This window comes from Anas acuta, chromosome 1 (assembly GCF_963932015.1).
Source record: "Anas acuta chromosome 1, bAnaAcu1.1, whole genome shotgun sequence".
Classification (NCBI taxonomy): Eukaryota; Metazoa; Chordata; class Aves; order Anseriformes; family Anatidae; genus Anas; species Anas acuta.
This window is the reverse complement of record NC_088979.1, coordinates 116,185,939-116,207,738: the sequence shown is the minus strand read 5'-3', so window position 1 is coordinate 116,207,738 and position 21,800 is coordinate 116,185,939. Positions and strand designations below refer to the sequence as shown.

The following is a 21,800-nucleotide window of genomic DNA, read 5'->3' as shown; positions in this document are numbered from 1 at the left end:
ATACATAGTAGTATATCACAACCATCTTGACCACTGTCAGCCACCATTCAAGTAATAATTTAAATTTATGTCCTATGCAAAATGAAACATTCAGGAAAATAAGTGTCTTATCTACACCTTTCACAGATTTAAAGTAGACCCTGAATAGTACTGAAAGGCTACTAAGCATGTATTGATTTCTCAAAAGATGGAAGAGCCATCATGTTCTCATTTTTCAAAGATGTGTATCAGATGACAGCCAGGTGAATTCAGGCAAGTTGCAAAAGTCAAAGTGGCATAAACAGAAATCAGAATCACTCCAGAAAGAGTATTTCTTATATTATAGTGCATCAATTTATTTTAGGAAAGGGAAGCCAGAGGAAAAAAAAAGGAAACTTTTATGTTAATGAAGAAAAAGAAAAAAAGAAAAAAAGAAAAAAAGAAACAAAAAAGAAACCAGAGCTGTCTACATTATGCTCACCATAATACTCTGGAGTTGCAAAAGCTGTTGGTGTCTTAGATGGAATTCCTGTCCTCACAGGTGTTGTTGGTCCAGCAGATTTAGCTATAGTGACAGAAGAAGGAATGTATGGCAACAAGGCATTCACTATTTAGAAAATCAAAAACTCAAAAAAAACTCAGATTTCTGACGAGTGATTCATAAAATAAACGGGCACATGATTTCATTTAAACTATGACATTCTCCTCAAAACTTACTCAACAGCTCCCAGTTGGGTTTAGGAAAATTCTGTGTTTTCTTTATTGCCAACAGAACCTATTCCTGAAGTCTAGTAAGAAAATTCTTTGCTATTTGGAGATTGTCTTTGACAGATTCAGTCAGCTAGAACATACATGATTTGGTTATTAAGCACTGGCTGGTAAATAGACGCAAAATAACCAACTGTTTCACAAATAAAAGAGCACATTTCTTCACACCACAGAACAGCTGAAGTCACCAACAGAAACCTGGAAACCTCCCAGACAACCACTGTAAGACTGCAAAATCTCACCTCCAAAAAGCCAAGAACTACATAATGTAGTCACCTTCACCGCATGTATGACACAGAAGAACATGGTGACTGAAGGCAGAATGTTGACAAACCAAGTTCAAAAAAAAGGAAAGTCGGGATAAAAGTAGAAATTTATGAAGACTCTCACTAGAGTTCAGACTGACAAAGGTTTGGAACACTCCTATTTCCTTTTTTTTCCATTCAGGAGACTTTTAATGTCTGCATAGAAACCTTCCCATAACACTCAACTAGTGGATAAGTAAGAAAGATACAAGCAAGGAATTAATCACAGTGTTAATAAGAAAGAGAAACAGAACAACATTATAGAAGGGAAAATCCAAGAAGAACACTGAAGCAAAATTTTCCTGCTAATACTGTGGAACAGTTTCTCCTGGGAACTAGAAGAAACTCATATGATGTTCAAAACTAAGCAGGACAAACATTATGAAACAAACTAAAAGGAAAATCTACTACCAGTCCCACAAGGAAGGACCAGATCATCTAACTGATTTATTCCATCTTGAATGTCTAGGAAGGCATGATAACTGCTGACTACTCCATAACCTGGCCTCTAGCATATGGAAAAAAAGGTGGAATTCCAAAATGCTGGTAGATGAATTACAGATTTAAGAAAGAAAATAAGCGTAGATCTCATTACAAGCAAAAGAAAATGCAAGAAGTGAAGATTTTTTGTGCTATAGCTCAAGACTGACAACGTCTTATGCTCTGTTTTAGCTATTACTAAGGAAACGCCACCAGTCAACAGGAAGTACAGACACAACTTTTCTATCTTGGCTCTGCTGTTGAGAATATATACAGCTTGTTTCATCCATGTTTGAGGTTGTAGTTCTAATCTGATGCACAGAATACTGAAGATTTATTTAGGTCCTTCCACCATTGCCAACAGGAAGACCTGCCACAGGGGTAAACTTTCTCACAAGGATGTTGGCTGACGCAGAGATGGACCAGTTTTTTTGTAAATGAGCAAAAGAGGGAGAGGACAAAAGGGACTTCCCTAGCAGGCCCAAACAGAAAGGCAGTCTCTCCTTTTGAGAAAATTCAGAAAAAAAATCACAACCCCCTTAACACACACAATTTCAAATTTCAAATCCACAGACAAAATATACAGATGACACTGAATATTAGCTTCAGGGTAAAATTAAAATAAAATAGTAAACGTAAAAGATTCTGAGCGCTCTTACACTGATACTGAGAAGCAGGAATACTGTTACACATAGATTAAGTTAAACTCATTGTACATGTAATAACTCATATCCCTCTACCTGCCAGTGAGTTTTCTGGCTGCCTATTAGCTTAAGTTATTAGCAGGGGTTAATGGATGTGCCATATCTATCGTATAGGGACACATACATGGGACAGAATTCCTTTATTAATTACCAATTGTGGGTACATACTGAAGCACAGTATTTGATATCTCCCATCTGACACATACATTAAGTAACTGCAAATGCTATTAGTAGACATTGAAATGTTTTAAAGGATGACTTGCATGACGCTACTTGGCTTTCAGCTCCCTTGCTATGGATGATTTTTACACAACTAGGTCAGGAAAACAAAAGGAAAACACAATGTATAAAGACAAAAGACACAAGGCATGCATGTTCCAGAAAACTGGTTTCTGTAGATAACACATTTGATTCAAGACAGAGAATCTATACTGTAAAATTTTCCTGTACACAACCAGTCAGTTTAGTATCTAACACACTATAAAATATTTATGGGTAAAGGCTGAGATACCTGGACTCCCTGGTTTACCAGTCACAGTATTTGGAGGCAGAGGTTTTCTTCGCATAGGTGTAGGCTTGACAGGAGGTATAGGAGGACGCTGAGGTCTTGGTGATGCAGTTACTGAATGACATTACAGGACAGTGTCGTTAATTAGTTACCCTCAAATTCCATAAAATCAGAAAACCTACTACAAGTTAAATTCTGACTTCTGAAATAATATTTAATGTTTCATTTATAATCAAAAGCAAAGAGGTGAAGCAAGGAGCCAAGAACAGTTGTATTTTCAGACTTAAATTCTTTGGGAAGTGGTGGTGTGGAACTTTAAACCAAGCTTACAATGAGAAAATGTAGCTCCTTTGGGATTTTGTACAAATACTTCAGAGATTTATTTTCTGTGTAGTTACTCACTTCTGTTAACAGTTATTTTTTGGCAGCTGACGGGATACTTCTTCCCACAATAAACACCACCTGAGTTTAGATGGAAATGTCTTCAGTATCCTACTCACAAAATTCCAATTCATTTGTGCTTTCTAACTGATAAAACTTGTCACTTTCAGCTTAAAACATAAGATGTAGCAAAAGCGAAATGATTATTAGGGATATGTTATCTTATGTCACTTTAACATAAACAATGAAAGTCACAGTCAGCTCATGGATTGATATGAAAAAAAAAGACTGTTATCGTGTTAGAAACTCCTGAAGCAACCAACTAGGCTGCTTCAATGCACATTTCCAGCCAATATGCATTAAATTTATCTGGTAGGGTCCTTCGACAGCTAGCTCTGAAAGGAGAACCTAAGTCTGATAACTGATACAGAACATTTTTCTGTGTCTTCCAGGCTATTACAAAGGATTTTATCACGTAAAAGAAAGGCTAAAGGAAAAGATTTTTCTTCCACTATTCACCACTGCACTTTTTTCCTTAGGAAAAAACTAGATGTGTGCAACATGTATATGTAACAAAAGACTTCTTGTACCTAAGAGGAGAAAATCCTTAACAGAATATAATTCTTAATATGCTGCCAATATCAACAAAACTGTGAGCTGCCTGATACTGAGTTACTGGCTATGTAGAGTTCCCCAGGACCTATTTATCAGACCCTAGTTTACCCTATAAATAGAGTGATTGTGGGTGAGATGGGAACAGATCCAAAGACTCATTTGGGAAAGCTTTTTTAGAAATACTTACAATATACAAACATGAACATCTCCATCTTTCTTGGTTCACTTTTACTTTCGGACTTCTGCAATCATTTACAACCCCCTCCCTCCCCTTTTTTTTCTCCTTTTCTTATCCCTCAGACCAAGACAGTTAACAATGCTAAATCTAATTCAGAAAGATTTAGTGGTTTCAAAAACAGTATATATAAGTTTCATATTCATTCTTCATCAGGCAGAGATGAAAAAATATGCCTAAAGACTTGAAAAATTATATATTACTTGTTTATATGTCATCGTACCCTAGATATTACTACACAGTAGTACCCATAATTAATATCCAACTGCCCGTATGTAGGAAATGGGATTGTCTGAGGTATTTATGGGGTAAAAATATGTAAGCACTGACTTGTTAGTGGTTTCTACTGTATCTTCCAAAGAACACAACCACAGTAGTTAAATGCAAGCTGAAACAGTGTGTCACAGTTGAATCTACTATACTGCACTCTGGAAAAAAAAAAGAGAATCCTTACCATTCCCTTCTACTTCCACGGTAATTTAGAAGACAGTCTATGATGTTACCAAATGTAATTAACTGAGTTTGTAAACTAGGACATACACAAGAATTTAGGGATTTTCTGATAGCCTGGCTTATTGCTAAAACAGTGGCATTGTGAACTATTAGGACTTATTTCATCTCAGGTGTTCTTTGGACAGGGAATGTATTTCCTTTACTTTATCACCCCTATCACTCTTCATGAAAAAGGAGGCTGAATAGCCTCTTAGGACATACTACTAACAACACATCAGTGCTGCATGCTGTAATGCATCTTTTTCATACCTCATGTATGGTGTAAATGTCAGTCTGTCAGTTAACACACATTAAGATTTCAAGAAAAAAAAAATATATATACATAAAAGCCAGGTCAAATATTGGCTAACTTATAGCTATACCCAATAAATTGAGTTTTCATATAAATATTAAGGCACCATAGAAATAGCTGAGTTCACAAAAGTATACAAGAAAATTATGGAACAGTAGTAGCTAACTTCACAAACATACCCGACTGTCTATTATGATTAGAATTCAAGGTATTGGCTTACTTCAAAGCTCTAAAAGCTTAACTTTAAACATCTAATGTCAAAAGATGAGTAAAAGCATATGTAAAAGCATCTTTAAAATCTCTGTGCATAAAAAAAAAATAATATTGCAGTGTTTGCAAATCACAGACTGGATTTACTTAAGTGGACATCACTGCTCAACATGCCATGACAGAAAAACAAAAAACAAAGAAAGCAAAACAGAGAGCCATGCTTCTTTTCAGTTTGTAGTTTGAATCCAGCTACTCCTAAGAGTATACCACGCTACATAATCTGTGCTGAATACAACGTTCTGATTGAATTAAATTTAAAAAGATAAAACATCAGAACTCAGCCGTCAAGCAAGGCTGCTGTCTTTGTGCAGGTAAATTAGGTGCAAAGGAAATCCAGTAGGGATTAGGAGCAAACAGCAGTTTATTAATTACTAACAAGTGTATATCTGTATCTTTTTTTTTAAAGCCAAATAACATATTTTCAAAAGGAAAATCTAAACCAAAAACAACAGACGCAGCTGAAAAATAAATCCAAGGGCAAAGTCAGAAATATTTTGAGTTTAGTCAGTTTTTATGCCAGTAAAAAAGCACAGTTAAAAGCAAGGTCTATTCCTAGTTATGCTAATAAAACCAAGAAAATTCTCTGCGAGTGTGTTTGCATGCTTGTCTGTATTGTTATGTGTAGATGTGGAACAAAAAAAATACTATAGTATAACTCTTCAGTTGCAACAGAAAATTTCCAAGAAGCCGATTAGAAAAAAAGTGAAACATGAGAAGTGTATTTTTAAAGGATTATTCAGGGAAGTTGTTTTTCTGTAAAAATATTTAGAATATTTTGAAAATGGAATTGTAAGACTTGCAAGAGAAGTAAAACTGACAAGTCTTTTATAGCACATGTAAAGTTAAAAATCACATGTAAAGTCTACTTAAGTTAAAAAACTGTAAGCTTATTCACTCACACAGTGTTTTGCAACAATCCTAGCATTCTAATTTTCCTAACAATCCTAAGGTCCAAAAAAGCGTTCTCATAAGTGGGTAGGTAATTTGGTTAAGCATTCCCCATTGCTAGTTAGAACCCACAGATATGAAAAAGATCAGTGTTTACAGTAGAGTGGCTGTTTAATCGCAAGGATACAATGAGCACTGGCAATGGTAATATTTAGTCACAAACATATGCCACATACTAAGTACTGACCATGAAATATTCTTGTTTTTCTCTCTCTTAATACCATCCTGAAGCCAAGAGACAATGCACTAATGAGGATGACCAAAAATTATTTTCTCTTCTTCAGTGGAGGTGTTTTTTTTTGTTGTTGTTTGTTTGTTTGTTTTTGGTGTGTGTATGTGTGTGTATAGGAAAGGCGATGTTCCAATTTTTCATGACTATTAAAAATTGGTACATTGTCCTTTTTATTCATCTTACCAGAAAATGGCTTTTCGTGGGTATCAGTATATTCGAAAGGTTTTTCTACATCCACGCCAATTTGTCTAGTAATATCCTCAGGTGTATAAACATCATCTGTGAAACAAAAGGATATGAATTAATTACCTACAGAGCAGTACCAAGTTATATAATACTTCTATATTGTATGTGTCCAAATTCTAGGTAACATGACGTGTAAAACTGGTATTTTTAGTGATAACTATTACCTTCCTATTTGAATATGTAGAAAGTGGTCTTGGCATAGAGAGTCTACACTTTAATTTTAAATATTTGTTGTAAAAGGCCTGTTTAGAAAGAGGGTAAGATTAAGAGATAACTACTAAGAAACCAAAATTATATGTGGAAGGATGAATACAGGGCACGTTTTAGTATTTCTGTACACAGAATAAAATGTCTGTTGATTTTTGTTACGGGCAAAGTTCTCCTCTTCCTGAAAAATAAGATCTTCGATTATCCTCCATATTGAATAACTAGAGGAATTCTAAACCAAACACATACCATATTTGCAGTAGTGGAGGCATAAAAAAAGTGTGCGTAAAATTCAGCTTGTATATAGAAGAATGTCCCACTTAAAAGTAATATAAACACATACACACAAACACAAAAAAAGAAGTAAATGGCATTAAAAAGATCAACACAACTACTCCTGGTACAGAACAACTGTTTCACATGCTGACATTTATAGGACAGCCAAATTGTTAAATTAATATGCCTTCCCTACACAGAATAAGCATATTTACTTTATAAAAACTCTATATATGGTAGACTGAGAAGACGCTTTACAATTTCATCATTTTTGTGAAAAGTTCACCCTTCTCATGACCTTAGAACCACTCCCCCTCCAGCAATTTAATGTATCAACTAAAAGAATACACACACATACCTACACACACACATATAAATTACCAACTTAGAAAGACTATTCCAACATAATCAAAACATTTCAACTGAAGATTTCACGTTTCTAATCTGGTACTCAGTTTATTACTAGACTACACCTATATTCCACCAGTATAAAACAAGTAGTTTTTCATAAATTTTTCATGGTAAATACGATGAAGGTCTCCTGGTTCCTGTGACTGAAATTCTTAAATGTAATGTGATTTTTGTTATAACTGAAATTTGTCTTCAGGTAACTAAATTGGTTAATTAGGTCTTCAGATATACAAAGCACCAGAGTACTAATCAATGTTTCACATGACTAGCGTTCAAGGATGACACATGAGAACATCAGCATTAGCTTTAAAAAGAAAAATAAATCGTATACACCGTGGGTTACAGTCAAAGTATATTAGCTTCTAAACTTCATCCCACAATAAATATGCATCATCCCATTGCCTCAATCTCACAAAATCATCCAGATATCTATTACATGTCTAACTTAGTTTTGCACCTGTGTCTACAGAAAAGCCTGCCTTTATTTTGCTCTTCACTATATAGTTTAGAATTACAATCTCTTCTGAATTGTATTGGCTATCAACAAACAACATGCTGTATATATTCTATATGGTATTACTGCCATTAGTAAAATAGTAGCGCAAATTAAGTGAAAGGAAAAACAAAAATCTCCTCTTTAATGTTTCAGTGCACTTCAAAGTCACGTAAAAGTTCGCCTGTATCTCCACACAAAGTATCTGCAATGTCATACAACTTGCTGCATTTATCATAGCATTTGCCTTAAGCAAGTAACATTACCTAGCATCGTATAAGCATTTCAACTCAGCACATTCATCCAGACTTTTAACAGAACTGAGAATAGACGTGTTAGACAAATGTGTGTTGATGTTTTCTTTACTTTCATCATTTTTTTCCTGGAAATATTAATGGGATCTGGAACACCTTAAAGCTAACCACTGCACCTTGAATAGCAGGAATACTATCAGAAGTGTGGATCATTTTAAGAAGTGGGAAAAGGTGCCATTGATAAAAAAACAAACCAAACTGGAATACTTTAATATTTGAGTTCATCTAGAACGTAGCTATATGCTCACATTTTCAAAAATACAAACAAAGCACAGCATGAAGTTGATATCTGTTATAGTGAAAACAAACTCTCTCACAAGGGAGATGAAACATTGCTGAAACTTGGGTAAAGGTTGTCCAGAAGTTTAATAGACTATGAACAACTTTTACATTGTTAAGATTAAACCAAATAATGCTTAAGATATATCACATGAACTAAAATAAGTATGAAAAGCCATGTCATTAAAAATAAATTATACAGAATGTGGCCGGAAACATGGTAGAAAACTAAAAGGAATGTTAGTTAAGTGGCTGAAACCTCTGCCCGTTTCCCAAAGTCAAGTTTACCACCTGGCATTACAGCTAACAATACAGCTAGCCAGGAGACTGAAAAGCCTGCCAGGAAACCAACCGCAATCCCATGTGCTGCTGCTGGGAAGAACAAATTCCAGAGCTTATCATCAGGGCCCCACAGCTGCCAAACACACTCTGCATGGAGTGGAACATCTTTGCATTGATGCTAATGTGTACACTCAGGAAGAAGAATTGGTGTGCATCCAATAAGCATTGCCCGCACAACAAGGAAGTAAGATCCAAAGTGGTCTTAAAACAATAGACTATCGAATGTACTCTTCTTCAAAGAAAGAAAAAAAAAAGATGTAATGTTTAAATGTAAGCTTGAAAACTTGTTGTCCCTTACAGCTTGGTTAAGGATTCTGATCAGTTAATCACAGAAAATAACATCGTTTTCCTAATGGAAGAAATAAACTTCTCTATCCTCAAAAATTATCCAAATATCTTAAAAGATAATTTCTCTAAGATATCATTTACTGAAAAAGGAAAAAAAAAAAAAAAAAAAGGCTTTTTTTGCCTTTGCTCAGCTGGTAAGATTTAGGGTTCCAGGTTAGTGGAATTCTCTTTTTTAAGTCTCTTCTGCAGACTTCAAGATTGTTTGCTAAACATAATGGCACATTGCTTAGGAGGAATATAGAAGATTTCCTTTTAATCGATTACCTGAACCCTCTCTTGTACAAAATGGTTTTTTTTTGTGAGCATAGACATCCTTGTATGCTCAGACACTACATTTGCCACAATATTGTGACGCACTTACTCTACAAGAAGACTTGGGATTTCACTTTTTGATCATAAAGGGAGGAATAAAGCACAGAATGAAAAGAATTCATTAAAAGTTCTAGTCCTCTTCATCATGCCATAAATGTAAAAAAAAAAAAAAAATCACTGATGATTTCTCTAGCATTCAGAGAAGAAAGATGTACTCTCATAGGAAGTTATCAATAAGTGCCAGCAGCACTTGTAGTACAAATAAACAGGTAACAGACAATAAATACCAACTCTTCCTAAGCAGTTTGAACACCATGTTTAACTGAAAATGCTCACTCAGTAGGATGCAAAACCTAGGTAACAGACATCTTCAGGACACTTATTTCACTTAGGAAAAAAGACTTGCTTAACTGAGCAATGGAAAATATTGCAAAAGCATAATTTTCAAGAGCTCTAAATGAAGATACCTATTTGCTTGTGAATATACCTAGCATACACAGCAAAATAATAAATAGCCTTGTGATGATTTCTGACATCATCTACCATAAAGGAACACTACTTCTTGCTGACAACTGGCCCTACTGTAACGACATGGAAATAATGACTAGCAGGTACTCCAACTGGAGCATTTAAAATAAAGATTGCTTAAAATAATACTTAGCAATCACCTAAAATAGCATAAAGCACAATAAACTATACTTAAAACAATTTAAACACCTATTATCATGTTTATACTGCTATTTTACCTAGAATGTTTTGTGTGTTGTTTTTTTTTTTTTTTAAAAAAAAACCTTCTTAATCTAAAAATGCCACTGCCAAAGACATTGCTATATGGTAGAATGGAAAAACTTCACATACTGTCTAACATAATTGTGTATTCATGCATTTGGTGATCGGACATTAGAAAGGTCACTTTCTGTGAAGTAGATTGCCCAGCACTAGTGAATAGCAAAACTTCTTGAGCCAGGATTACTGCCATCCTAAGTCATTTAATACTATAACTGTTCCTGATGTCCTGCAGTCAGATGGGCTCATTTCATTTCCCAGAAGGAATATGAAAGGTCAAAGAACACATATCTCCAATGATGACATCCCTTCTATATGTAATACAAAAGAGCATATCATGTTCAGGCTATTTTTAATTCAATTTAGATATACAACCATCTCTGGTTATTTATTCTGGATTATCACCTGGCCTATTGCCTGGTTATTTATTCTGGACCTATCATATGGAAAACATCAACAAACAGTAGACATATTATATACTTTACCTCTAAGACTACACTTATCACATATAGTACCATTTCACAGTAGCAGTCAGGAACAATATAGCATTACTAGTAACAGCAATTACATACAGTACTCTAAAGAATTAGCTTCTATAATCATATGTAATTAAATATTTTGCAAGGCTTAAGATCATTTCAGGAAGTAACATTCGTGTGTTTTTGCTAATATCTTAAAAACAAACAAACAAAGCACACAAAAAAACAGCTCTACCTGTTGTTGGCACAATCCACTTTGGCAAGCCAGGTGATTTTGTTCTAGCTGGTGCTAGTGTAGTTTTACTAAGAGCTGTGAGGAAGTTTAAAAGAAAAAGCTTAATGAGAAGAAAATGAGACTTCTAAGTGATGCCAACAATTCCATATTACAGAAGAAAAAGCAAGAGTTGCTGTGGTGGCATACAATTTTTTTTCCTAAATTGAAAAGGCTTTACCTGAAGACTGATTAATTGAAAGAAGCACACCCTTTTTCTCTAGCAATACTTAAAATTCCTCTAAGAACAGGTGAAAATCATTAAAGAAATAAATAGTGGACCTCCTTCCCATACCAAAGTGAATAAACAATTATTACCAGGTCTGGTCTGTGATTTATCAGATGGTTTTGGTCTTGCAGAAGTGAGACGTGTTTTATATGCCACTAAAAGAAATAAGGTTCAGTTTAAATGCTATGTGTATAAGCAGTGTAATTTGCCACAAAAAAAGGTCCATGCACCAATGCGATATAGCAAAATGGACATATGAGAATTCTATGAGTTCCGATCCAAAATGCACGCTGAAAATGCTAGTTTCTTTAGTGGTCAGATGACTCCATCATGCAGTCTGACCAGTTACATTCATGTTTAGGTTTAGGAAAAGATATAAAATATTTACAGCCAGTTACCCAACTGTATATGGATACAGAGTTAGCTCTGCAAGGTATCCATGGCCTTAAGACATTTAATTAGGTTCTGTAAAAAACAAAAAAAACAAAAAACCTCAAAATAAAACACCAAACTGAACCCCCCAAAATCAAATATTCAGATAAAAACATGAAACATTAAAATATTGCCGAGAAGACTACTGGAAGCATACAATGCAGGCACTATGCATGGCTGCTGAAGCATAGCGTCATTATCAAAGTTAAAATTAAAATTACTAGCCTTCAACCTTTTCCTACTGTCGTCTTTCACTTGCAAAACAATTTTGAAATTTTATTTGTTACAGTATGTGTGTGAATCACACTGAAACCTGAAAATTTAAGTAGTCATCACTGTCAACTTATGCCAAATAACTGACCTGAGTAACTCAAACACTTTTACATAAATACAGCTATCCACCTGATACTTGAGTCTAACAACCATTCTATCAACATCAGTTACTCTAGCCTCTCTGAAGTTTCTGAGAAAACATTTATGCAGGAAACAACATATTACTAAGTTCTGACATTCAAATTTGGTAAAAATTTCACAAATACTGAGAAAAAGGTGGGAGTCAGTTATGTTTGTGTTTGCAATGCTTTTGATCTGTGGATCAGACACAAAACACTAATAATGCTTAAAAGCTTTCAAGGGTAGTAAGAACAGACCATTAAACCTCAATTAGAGCTTTATATATACTCAGTTAGAGGTTTAAATAGACTCTCAATGCAACAAACTAAGAAAATTATAAGAATTACCTGTATGTAACCGTGGAATTTCAGTTACAAGAGCCGTTTTAGGTTTGGGTGAAATCTGGTATGTTTCATTGGGAACTGAAAGAGGAGATTTGATTGCTTATCAAATGCAAATGATTTTCTTTTAAACATCAGATACCACAGGTGGAAGGGAAATTCAAACATAGCGCAGACCATAAACAAAAAGGGTGAGTGATAGAAACCTGACTGAAAATCATGGATTTATACCAGAACTTCAAGACTGGGAAGATATACGTAATTAAAAAGCTAGACAACAGAAGAAAAGATGAGCAAGACATCTTTTTATATGACTCCTCAATCATGTACATGAAGCATTTATTTCTATAAATAATTACAAACAAATTGGATGGAACATGACTGGAAAATTAAAACCAGCAACATTTTGTACATGCCCTGGAACGTGCCTAACTAATGAAGAAGATAAAGATATATTTAAGGTATTTCTGTTGATTAAAGGATAAGTTTAGCCATATAGCAAAAGCAGAGAAAGTGAAGTTATAAAAATAAAATGTCATAATATTCTCATTACCCAAAGTCATTTTGGACCCATCAACAACATGAACTGTTATGAGGTTAATTGATCCCAGGTGTGTTGTCCTTGGAGCTATGAGAAATAAAACATTGTTCTGTGAGATGTGAAATCAATGATGTTGGATTTCATTAAGTATCTGTGTCCTTTGTTTCATAAACATCTACCTACGCATCTTTTAAGACAATTTTTACAGATTTAAGACAGGCATGTGTTCTGAGTAGTCTGGAGGTATTTTCATGCTGACAGACAGACATTGCAAATATTCTGCTGGGCCTCCACCTACTTCAGAACAGACACCCTAATAGAGGACGCTAACGTGCATTTCCCTCAAAATTCTCTAAAAGATTGTAATAATATAATTATCTTTAAGGCATTCTTCCCTCATTCAAAATTGACCACATTTTGTCAAAGATAGAAAGTTACTGGATGAAAAGGAAAGACTGGCAAGCAGAAGTGCATGCTACATGTGTCTCTTTCTCTTTCAGAAACAAGGTTAAAGTATGGAAGCTGGAAAATAACCTACTTATTAGGATGAAGGGTAATGACTAATTAGTGCCATTTATTTTTAACAACTTTCCAGATAACAGTAGAATTTCTTTTGCATATAGGTCGTTACAATTATTTAAATTTTAAACGTTAAAAACATAACCCCTTAAGTTCTGTTTTCTAAAATTCTTCTACTAAACTGAACTGTGTAGTGGTGCCAAAATGTGGTACTTGTTAATTATGACAAGATTGGAAATAGCTCTAATTCAATTGAGACTTAGAATCTAGCTTGGTTACTTACAGAGAGTCTTCCAAAATAATCCTTTAGAAAACATTTTTTTTTTGGCTAGACTGTTCCATTTGATTTTCATAATAAAATACGTGTACCATTCTTTAATGAATAGGGTCTCTGTTTAAATTGTTTCTGGCTACATGAGAAGTCTAAGGAAAAAGGGGGAATGATAAAACTATTCACAAACCTAATTGCCTAAAAAATAAAGTATCACCAGTTTGGGACTGGGAATTAGGAATGAAGAAAAGTTAAGTGTTGTTCTTTCTTATGATCATGTTGTCACACCTTCCCTAGATTATTTTTTTTCCATTATAAGCTTCCAATGTATTAATTTTTATGGAAATAGTTCATACCCCAGGTGAAGCTGATATAATATACATCCTTCATTATAATTATGCATCCATAAATTTACTATTATTACTGCACTGATTAGAAGATGGTACTTGTACTCTTACCACCTAACTATTTTGGACTACGATCCTGTAGCCTGAGTTTCAAAAGTACTTGCACATTTATCTGGTGTAATAAATTTGCCCCAAATAAAAGAACTTAGTGAAACCAGTTACAGTAGTGTATCTTCACTCAAATTAATCAAGTTCCTCATATTTTAATGGCTTCTTTCAACCAATTAAAAAATAAATTTATAAAAAATAGCCACCCTAACTTGTGTGTACCCATAGACATGACCCAATTCTGGAGCATTCTTTTCGATGTAATTCACTGAGGTATTCCGAGTTGAACAATTACACTAATTTCTCTCTAAATACCGATCATGTCACATCCCTGTAGTACCAAATGACAGCAAAAAGTGTAACTAAGGTAGTGCTCCAATAACACTTTTAAAGTTAAAAACTTTAAATTACCAGGTTTAGTCTGTGGTATTTCTGGCTCAACAGATGTTTTGGGTTTGGAAGGAACGAGCAGTGTTTCTTTTGGAGCTGAAAGAAAGGAAAAAGATTATTGTTGTATTTTTCAGGAGTCACAATCCAATGCCATACTTAGCCCACAGAAAGTGCATGCCTCAAGTGCCTGAAAAAAAGACAATAACAATTCCATGGGTTTCTGGAACCTGAAACAAAATGGCTCTCCAAAACACAGTGGTATTCTAATACTGTGCTGTATGATGTGAGTTAGTGGCTAGAACTCTTGCTCTAAAAGAAAAATTAGACCACTGAAGTTGGTTAGAGAACTGAAAAATACAGTCTTCTTGCTAGACATGAACGGTAGGCAATTTCTGCCTTAGCTCGAAGATAGAACTGAGACTCTTCTGTATTAAGAAACATGCACGCGTGTAAGCAGAATGATGGACAGTGGACTGATACTGCATAAAAGAACACACCAGAGCATATTCTCTAGAAACTTCCCCATCAAACAGTTAAAAAGACCTGCATCTTAAGTTTAAGGAAATGTATTTACCCATTGTTGCCCTTGACTGCTCAGTGGTAGTAGAAGATTTTGTAATAAGTGGTTGTGGGGTTGTTTGATGTATTGCTGTTAAGGGAGAAAATGTTGAGAATCTTAAAATTTAACTGTAAAGAAACAAAGCAGTATTTGCACTATTTCTAAAGCTTTCAAAATGCCCCAAACTAAAGAGTAGCAGAATATCTTAAAAATCAACTGTTGACAGTTATCAGTATCCTTCTATTAACATCTATACATTACTTCTATAACAAAAATGGGAAGAGACACAGATCTTAACTATTTTAAAAGTACTTTTGTTTCAGTATAACACATGTCAGTTGCTACGTGTAACAACATATTTCAAAGGAGTTAGATTGCATTTTGTGGGTGAAAAAACATGCTCATAGAGAAGCCCCTCTGATTACAAGACAGCAATAAGAGAGAACTCAGTGTATCTAAGCCACTGAAAATTGTCAACACTCAAATTATTAGTCATCATTTGCTGAATGTAATAAGGAGGAGGAAAAACATATACTACAGATGCTACTATTATTTTCAGTGTAGTTTTGACATTTTGGATTGACTGATCTAAAGGTTGATTTACCATTGATTCACCATAAAACCAGATATGAATAATTCTGTTTAAAGCAGAAAAACTCAGGCTAGGGGAAAAGAATGATTAAATAGAAACACACAAAATTACAAGATTGACTCAATTACCAGGTTTGGTGTGTGGCACTCTTGGTTTTTCAGGTTTTTTTGGTTTGGTATGAATGAATTGTTTTTCACTTGGAGCTGAAATTAAAAAAAAAAAAAAAAAAAAAGAGAGAGAGAAAGAAAAAGAAAAAAAAAGCACCCATAACAATAATTGAAATATTCTTTAAAAACAAAACAAAACAAACAAAAACACTGTTTCCATAGTACACAAGGAATATCGTAGTACACAAGGAAGTATGATCTAATCTATATTAAGACAAGCTGAAAAATCAGTCAGTTGGAATTCCTGTAAAGAAAGGAAAAGAAATTAAATGGCCACTGACACAGACAGACTTCCCAACAGTTATACACAGATTTGTAGCTTTGGATGAAGCAGTGAAGAATACAGTCACAAACAGCACACAATAAAGTAATGGGACAAAAACAGACAGTAGTAGCCTTTCTGTGCTGTACATGAGAATCTGAAGACAGTACCTGTTTTTCAGTGGGCCCTTCATATCAGACTTGATATATAAATTAAATTCCTTGTTTTTACATGGGAACTATTTATCCCTGTCATTTCCATACTATTCAGTACTTCATTAATCTCTATAACTTCCTGAAGAGGGGAAGTGGAGAGGGAGGTACATTTTTCCCCTGGTATTCAGTGACAGAACTTGTAAGAATGGCTCAAAGTTGCATCAAGGGAGGTTCAGACCAGACATTAAGAAAAGCTTCTTTACTGAGAGGGTAGTCAGGTGCTGTAACAACTTCATAGAGAAGTGACTGATACCTCATGCCCGTCCATCTTTAAGAGGCATTTGCATAATATCCTTAATAGGTTTTAACTTTTGGCTAGCCCTGAAGCTATCAGGCAGTTGGAATCAATCAATCAACCAATCAATAGGTCTCTTCCAACAAGAACTATTTTATTCTATTCTAGTAATTCTGTCATGACTTTCGTACTGGAAAAGATATTTTAGCACTTTCAGCAAACACGTGCAAGTCTGTGATCCACACCAATGTGAAAGGTCCTCAAAAATCTACCTTAGCCTGTACATTCTTCACCCACTTGTTCTAAAGAACCATTTTGTGCACGTAAAAGATTCCATCAGGTAGGCCCAGATGTGTATGATGAGGCACATAAACTTCATAAAGTTATGTAAAGATACCAAATACCTAAGTATCAATGCATACAGAGAATAGATATTAAAATACGAACATGATGAAAAGCATTTCTAGTGTCCTATTTGCCACAGGGAAAAAACCATACATAAAAGATTATTAAACAGTGGTTATTACTTCATTAATGATACCACTTAATTCTCAGAAAATCTTGGATGTCTCCCCTGAAACCAGGGACAGAGAACAATTATTAGCAAAGATTGTTAACCCTACTGCCCTATTCTGCATGGATTCATTCACCCTTATTTAGTCCCCATCTGGCAAGTTAAGAAGAAAGAATTCTGAGACTGATGTTTCACATATTTAAAAAAGTTTTCCCAGTAGGTATTACTAAAAGTTAACAGAGAAAATGGTTTTAAGAAGTGGTGTTTGACTTGTGAAGTCACATAACTTGTATGCTTTGCTGTATGTTATGCTGTAGTTCATACATTCTTCCGTAAAAATATACAATGAATAGTAAAGCAGAACAGCATTTTATGATAACAGTATCCATACCTCAGATGCAGAAATGACAGGAATCACTATCTGTTCTTTAAATAAAGCTCACTTTTACTGGAAAATATATAACATTTGAAGGAATTATGTCCTCCTGATTGGAATGGCTAGAAGATGAGGAAAAGAACCTTCAAAAGTAAATGAGCTTGTGCATTACTTCCCTTATCAAGATCAAAGAGCAAGCTGGTATCTAGAATCAGAGCAAAACTGCATTATTAGTTTTTAATATGATGTAATGAGCACCTTCTCTAACAAGAATGAAAAAGAGAGTAATTATTTATGAAGCAAATGATTACCCGGTGTTGACTTTGTTCTTTCAGGAACATGAGGAATCATAGCAGTAACTGGTTCATGGAAGGATGGAAAGATTCCTGTTGGAAAAAGTTTGGATAAATGCTCAGAAGAATGAAGAGATCCTCCTCCCTTCCTCTCTCCCCACTCCCTTAAAAAAAAACCTCAGAGATTTATGTTTATGAAGAGTTTTTTTTGTTTGTTTGTTTTTGCATTTAAATACTTAAAAAAAAAAAAAAAAACAAAAAAAAAAACACAACTCTTCAGTGAAATCAGTGATTATCTTACACAGGTCAGCCAGATTTATGACAGGGATTCTCCTAAATGGAATACAATAGAAGGGAATACTCAGTCTCATTTGGGTGAAAATGTGTATTTAAGGGAAAAAGCACTTCAACAACCATATGAGAGTTCTCTGATAAATTTCAAAAACATGATGCTACAAAAAAACAAAGTGTGTTGCTCGGGTACAAGTTGTTAATAACTTCATATCATTCATCTAAATATATGGGTCCCTACTATTCTTCCAGTAACACAAACACAATATTAAAAAAATCTTGAATTACTGTAGTTTCTTAACTTATAGGTTTCTTAAACTATAGTAGTACAGAGGTAATAGCAAATGTACTGCTGACAACTCTACATCCCCCCTGCCTCCCCCCTCCCCCCACACACCTCCACCACAAATGGGTGCCCAGTTATCAACCACAGCATTACAAAAGGCAAGGTAATTTACCAGGCTTGCCGTGTGGAACATCTGGAACGGGAGCTGGTTTGGGTTTAAAAGGTACATGTTGTGGTTCTTTAGGAGCTGAAAGAAAAGACTTGTTTTAAGGGTATATACTCTTCAGAAATTAGTCAGGTATTGCACAGGCACTGCACGCCTTGTGCCTTCAAGAAAAAACAAACTGCAATCTCCGCATGAGTGACTGAAAAACTGAGAAACAGACATATGCAAGTGTTTAAAAGGAAAAGAAAAACATAAATTAAAATGAGTGGAAAAACGATCAAGTAAGCAAAATCTCATTTGGAGTCAAGGAACAAAATCTGAAAGAACACAGACGATCACAGCTGAGATGTTCCCATCCGTATTTCAAAGCTGACAACTGCAGTAGCCATGGCATGCTTGTCTCCTACAAGAGTCAAAACAATTGTGATTCATGTAAGAGTGAAACAGAAATTTTCCGTGAAGACAACAACACAGCTAGGACTCTTTCAGTACCTGGAACAGAGTAGAATTAAGATCAATATGTAAACAAGAAAACAAATCAAACCCATGAACAGATCATGTGGAAAGCAGAATAATAATCCACAATATTTGGTCCACAGAGTAGCTGGGAAAAAAAAAATAATCTCAAGGTAATATCATTACCTAACATTGTCTTTGTTTGCTCAACTGTAAATATAATAGGTACCAATACTTCATAAAACAAGAATGTACAAAGAATTAGTGGTAAGTATCATCAAACTGTACAATACCCCCTTTTACTGATTTCTTTTTAAATTGCAATAAATATTAGTGAATATGCACTAACTAAAGGAAGTTTCAACTGATGCCTTTAGAACCACTACAAGTTAGGGAGGTTTGGCAATTTGCTAGCATGCAAGTAATACTTTTAAGGGTCTAATTCCATTACCAGGGCACACTTGAACAGAAGAGATGCAATTTCTTCCACGAACATTGTTACAATGTTTATATGTTGTTTACTCTGCTATGCAAATTAGTCATCAGTGACAACCGTCATGTGACAGAAAAGCATATGCAACCCACCAAAAAGCAGCAATCAAATATATAAACCAGCTTCATCTTCCTTTACACATGTATTTCATGTTCATTACAAAATCTATTCGCTTGTAATATGAAGAGATGTTAATCAATGCTTTATTAATTAAGAAAAGACAACCCAAAAGAAAACCCAAATACTCAAGCACAACAAAACAACAAGGTATTTACCAGGTTTTGTGTATGGCACATCTGGACTTGGTGATGTTCTGGGCTTGAAAGTGACTCGTCGACTTTCTTTTGGACCTGTGAAAACGAGCTAAGTTTTGAATGCTGTAATGAGGGTGATGACTAATCAGAGGTCTTTTGATTTTCCTAACAGGATATTCATTTTCTGTAAAGAAAGGTTTTTTTTAGGAAATATTATTTCCATTTGAAGGTAATCACAAAGAGACCTAATGCCAATGCAATAAGTGTTAGTGCTGAGATTACAGACAAAGTGACTGTTACAGTGCAGTGTTGGATTAACTCTCCACTTCGCCCAGTTCTCTGCAACAAATCTTTCCTTTCCACAGAGCAGACTGCTATAGTTCTAACAGTTCCCTTAGCTGCACTTCTCCAGTGTTTCACATTCCAAAAATCTGCTGCTTGCTTAAATTAACAGAGCATTAAAAAAAAAAAACAACAAAAAAAAACCACAACATTTCCAGCAAAGCAGTCAGAGCAGAAGAAACATGGAAATTTACAACTAATTTTCAAATGGACAGAGCTATTCCCAAACTGAAGTTTTGGGAACAGGAAAGTATCCTAATTTTGCACTTGTAAATGAGTAACTAGAAAATACAAATACCTCTTTCACATGCTGTGGAAATTGAGACACAAGTTTTCTAACTTCCAAAATTAGAGTGTTTAACCCCCACACCCCAACCATTCTACAAGTTATTGACAAACACAAATATCTGTCTTGTTTCATGACAGCTATGTAGCAAAATTTCATTATGACAGTAAAACACAGCCTGTTCAATAAAATATTTGTGTACTTTCAAAGAACTTATGATTTTTAGCAATTTTCAAACTGAAAAAAATCATACACTAAAGTGCAAAATATTGAGAAGCTTACTTGCTCTGGTTGGAGGAACACGGGGACTGGGTGATGTTTTAGGTTTTGAAGGCCCATGACGCGTCTCTCTAGGAGCTGAAAGAAAGAAACTGGGTTACACTGTGTTACCATTTTCAGTGTCCACTACCATCTGCAGTCACCAGAAACAGAGCAAAGATATGAGCCAAAGATGCTTGTATGGAAGTGATGCAAGGGGTATGAGTTTTCTTGGAACAAAACCAATTTGTAGAGAAAATACTCTTCTGTGACATATCATCAACAGAGCATGTGACAGAATTATTGTTTCTGTTTAGAAGAAAGGCTTAACCAATTAAGTAAGAAGAAAACAAGGAAATTAGTTTCAAATACAAAGACACCACTGCTCTTTAATGGAGGTTGTACTGGAAGAATTCTCAGTACCACATACAAGCAATAAAAGTGCCTTAGTCAAGTGGATCTGCTTCAAGGATCCATACGTCCCAAAGATCACTGAAGTGATTCTGTTCTGACAGTGGAATTGATATTTAAGAGAAACAGAAATATTTTTCAGAATTCTATAAAGGACTGAATTTAGTAAAACTGAAAGGGATGGGGAGTAGAGAAAGATAACTTAGAGCATGCAGCTTTGCTCACCGAAGCCATGTGACTAACTGGAACACAGTCACCTTCACAGTATGTCTTAGAATGTTTAAGTTAGGATTTTTTTCTGAACTGCCCTCTGTCTCTTTAAATACCAAAGAAAATTACCCCATCTTATGTGCATAAACACCTGAAAGGCATAAGGGTCCTCCTCAAATGTTTTGAAGAAAATGTGAGAAGAGGTGGAGAATCTTGACTGTTAAATTATTAAATGCATTATTACATGTAAATGATGAAATATTTGCAGGTCAGCATTTAATGATTTGTGTTGAAGAGGAAAGACAGTCTGACTATACAAATATGAAAGTATAATTACCTGCTGTTGACTTTGGTTTCTCAGTCCTAAACGTAATTGGTTCCAGAACTGCATCAGTGTAATAAAGAACAAAAACAACTTTTACCAAGAACAATTAAAACATTACAATCACTATCTCCACAATGATCTTACCATCCCCTCCTACAGCCAGTGAGACATGGCCACTCCTTAAAACTCAATACGTCACAGAGTACTATTCAACTCAGAATTACTGCCACTTCAACAAGTGATG

At 34.8% G+C, this 21,800-nt stretch overlaps 1 protein-coding gene across 50 annotated transcripts in view; it reads right to left on the bottom strand.

Moving 5' to 3' along the window:
• The window catches only part of ABI3BP (ABI family member 3 binding protein), a 148,251-nt gene that overhangs the window by 25,987 nt on the left and 100,464 nt on the right, over positions 1 to 21,800 (bottom strand). For 42 of the 50 annotated variants that reach the window (XM_068695319.1, XM_068695334.1, XM_068695524.1 and 39 more), the window contains 15 exons: positions 21,569 to 21,616; positions 20,635 to 20,709; positions 19,746 to 19,820; positions 18,528 to 18,602; positions 17,797 to 17,871; positions 15,845 to 15,919; positions 15,140 to 15,214; positions 14,587 to 14,661; positions 12,943 to 13,017; positions 12,396 to 12,470; positions 11,313 to 11,378; positions 10,959 to 11,033; positions 6,414 to 6,509; positions 2,748 to 2,858; positions 461 to 544 (listed from right to left, as the gene is read on the bottom strand). In XM_068695319.1, coding sequence (XP_068551420.1) covers positions 461 to 544; positions 2,748 to 2,858; positions 6,414 to 6,509; positions 10,959 to 11,033; positions 11,313 to 11,378; positions 12,396 to 12,470; positions 12,943 to 13,017; positions 14,587 to 14,661; positions 15,140 to 15,214; positions 15,845 to 15,919; positions 17,797 to 17,871; positions 18,528 to 18,602; positions 19,746 to 19,820; positions 20,635 to 20,709; positions 21,569 to 21,616 — 1,155 coding nt within the window. The remainder of the gene's footprint in view (positions 1 to 460; positions 545 to 2,747; positions 2,859 to 6,413; positions 6,510 to 10,958; positions 11,034 to 11,312; positions 11,379 to 12,395; positions 12,471 to 12,942; positions 13,018 to 14,586; positions 14,662 to 15,139; positions 15,215 to 15,844; positions 15,920 to 17,796; positions 17,872 to 18,527; positions 18,603 to 19,745; positions 19,821 to 20,634; positions 20,710 to 21,568; positions 21,617 to 21,800) is intronic. The other 8 variants (XM_068695399.1, XM_068695435.1, XM_068695482.1 and 5 more) reach the window with 8 other exon arrangements.